Here is a 2292-nt window from a genome sequence, read left to right on the forward strand (position 1 = left end):
GAGAAGGCCATGCCCACATAGAAGTCTCATTGGCTATCTCCAGATTGACAGCCTAGACTCCACCCCCACACTCTTAATCCTTAAATTGACTCCAGATTAGGTAGGTGACTACCACATAGGGTAATCTCTGCTTGAATAGCTGTCTTTAGTAGAATCTCCATCATCTCTAGGGGAGAAATAAACATCTCTGCGGGAGGGCAGGGGTTCCCTTCATGGTGAGCCTCTAACTATCTCTTCTAAGTGATTCAGGAGTAAGAACTTCCTACCATCCCACTGCTGCTGTGCACTGGTCCTGAAGGAGCTGACTTTTAGGAGGTAGCCCTCCACTGTGTGGTGGAAATCCTTTTAGTGGAGTGGTCCTCTGGAAGAACTCATGTTGAAATGCATGGAATAACCGCCATCATCCATATGCCCCCCATGTGAAGGGGGTCCACTGGTTCCTCCACTGCCTCCTCTTCCACCTCAAAGCCTTCCTGGAGGGCTCTGTTTCTTGGAGGTGGAGAGGGGTCCACGTCTACACTTTCGAATGTTGTTTAAGTGGCTTGTTCTGTTCTACCTAGCTGGCTTTTCCATGTAAAGACTTTCCATTCACATCTCGGGCTGCATCTGAAGCATCTGCCGGGCTTTCATAGATGACAAAAGCAAATCCTTTCATCAGGAGTACTTCCACGATTCACCTCCATATTTGCCAAACATTGCTTCACGGGGTTTCTCATTTCTTTCTGTGTTGAGCCCTCTCACGAAGAGCTTCCCTGCCAGAGATCTCGGCTTCCACCAGCGACGACTTTAACCACGTGACCCAAAGGCAGGCAATTCTTGGGCCTCAGTGACTCAGAGGGTGAGCTACTGGGTGGGAGAAGAGGGAGGGAAGCCGCTAGTCGTACCTGGCTGGCGCCAAGAGGACAAGGACGAACAAAGGAGACAGTAAGCTTTATATTGCCTTGGAACGGGGCTGAAGGCCCATTCTGTAAATCTTCACCAGGACAGACGGCCTCATCTTTCTCCTCAGGCGGGCTGATAGTTTTGAACCACAGACCTTGCAGTTAGCAGCCCAGTACTTGGGCCCTAAAGCTCTGCCTGCCACTTCCACCCGCTCCTCAGTCTGTGATCCAATTAGAATGAACTATTTTATCTAGGTGACTTAAGGCACCCGTCCCCTTGAACCCCTCCCCTACTTGCATGCGGGAGGTCCCTCCTCTGTTCTACAGAAGGTCCACTGCTTCTTCAGTTACAGCATTTTCACGGGGTTGTAACTGCCAGGTTCTCTTTCTTTCCTTTTTAAATCATTTTAACCAGGTTATTTTTCAATCTCTCCATCAAACATGATGTTTCTGCAGCGCAGGGACCACAACTTGGTCAGGTTGAGTGCCAGGTTCTCCCGGATGGACCCGGATACTCAGCGCCCGCAAGCATGCCCGGACCAAGCGTGCGCGCTGCCCAGAGCTTCCCCCGCGCGCATGCGCGCAGGGGCGGGGCGACGAGCAGTAACCACGCCCCCTGCGCGCGACCCCGGCTAAGAGGGGTCCTTTGCCCCTGGCGCTCCCCTCCCCCACCTTCTCTGCGCTTGCGCAGACGGCACAACCGTTGCCGGGCGCCTGGGCCCTGAGGTGGGATCGTCTGCCGCGGACACCCGCCCCCCGGTTTCAGTCCTGAGGTACCCGGCCCGCTGGGCCCAGGACGTTCCAGTCGCATGGCGGAGTGGTTCGGACGACGCCCATGAAGTCCTTAGTCCTTCTAGTCGCGCTGTTGCTATGGCCTTCGTCCGTGCCGGCATTTCCGAGTGAGTGACTGCCCCGAGGGGGCGGCGGCCCAGGCGACGCACCCGGGGGACCTTCCCTCCAGGCTCTGGGGCCGCCGGAAGCCTGGCCCTTCCGTTTCCCACGGATTCCCTGATCCGCCCACGCCCCACTGCCCAGGGCCCCGGCCTACCTGCGCTCAGGTGTGCCTTCCTTCTCCCACTTGGCACCTTCTCCACCGCGGCCTGCACTCGCTGCCGCCAACCTGCGAGCGCAGGGGCGGGTCATTGACGCCAGACGTGACTTAGGGGTGCGTCGTCGGGGCAGATGGGGCTCGCGGACACGTCTCCAAGGTGTTCATCCCATCTAATCGCGGGCCCAAGTTTTCGTATGGCTGGCACACTTTCAAACGTGTTCCGTAGAGACGTGAAAAAGTAAGGCACCCGCAGTCCGTTGTTCATCAATAAAGTTTTATTGGAACATAGCTCCCTGCTTCCGGTATTGCCCGTGGCTGCTTCCTGTGCTACTAGCGCAGGGTGAATAAAGTGGTTGGCAC

General features: G+C 56.1%; 1 protein-coding gene and 1 pseudogene across 1 annotated transcript in view; one reads left to right on the forward strand and one right to left on the reverse strand.

The window, feature by feature from the left end:
* The window catches only part of LOC101649956, a 2195-nt pseudogene extending 503 nt beyond the window's left edge, over nt 1-1692 (reverse strand).
* SPESP1 (sperm equatorial segment protein 1) overlaps nt 1611-2292 on the forward strand; it is a 36411-nt gene continuing 35729 nt past the window's right edge. Inside the window, exon 1 of the mRNA XM_045285818.1 lies at nt 1611-1780. Coding sequence (XP_045141753.1) covers nt 1717-1780 — 64 coding nt within the window. The 5' untranslated portion in view covers nt 1611-1716. The remainder of the gene's footprint in view (nt 1781-2292) is intronic.

This window comes from Echinops telfairi, unplaced genomic scaffold, assembly GCF_000313985.2.
Source record: "Echinops telfairi isolate 266 unplaced genomic scaffold, ASM31398v2 ScPeMD7_7475;HRSCAF=8513, whole genome shotgun sequence".
In the NCBI taxonomy this organism is placed as follows: Eukaryota; Metazoa; Chordata; class Mammalia; order Afrosoricida; family Tenrecidae; genus Echinops; species Echinops telfairi.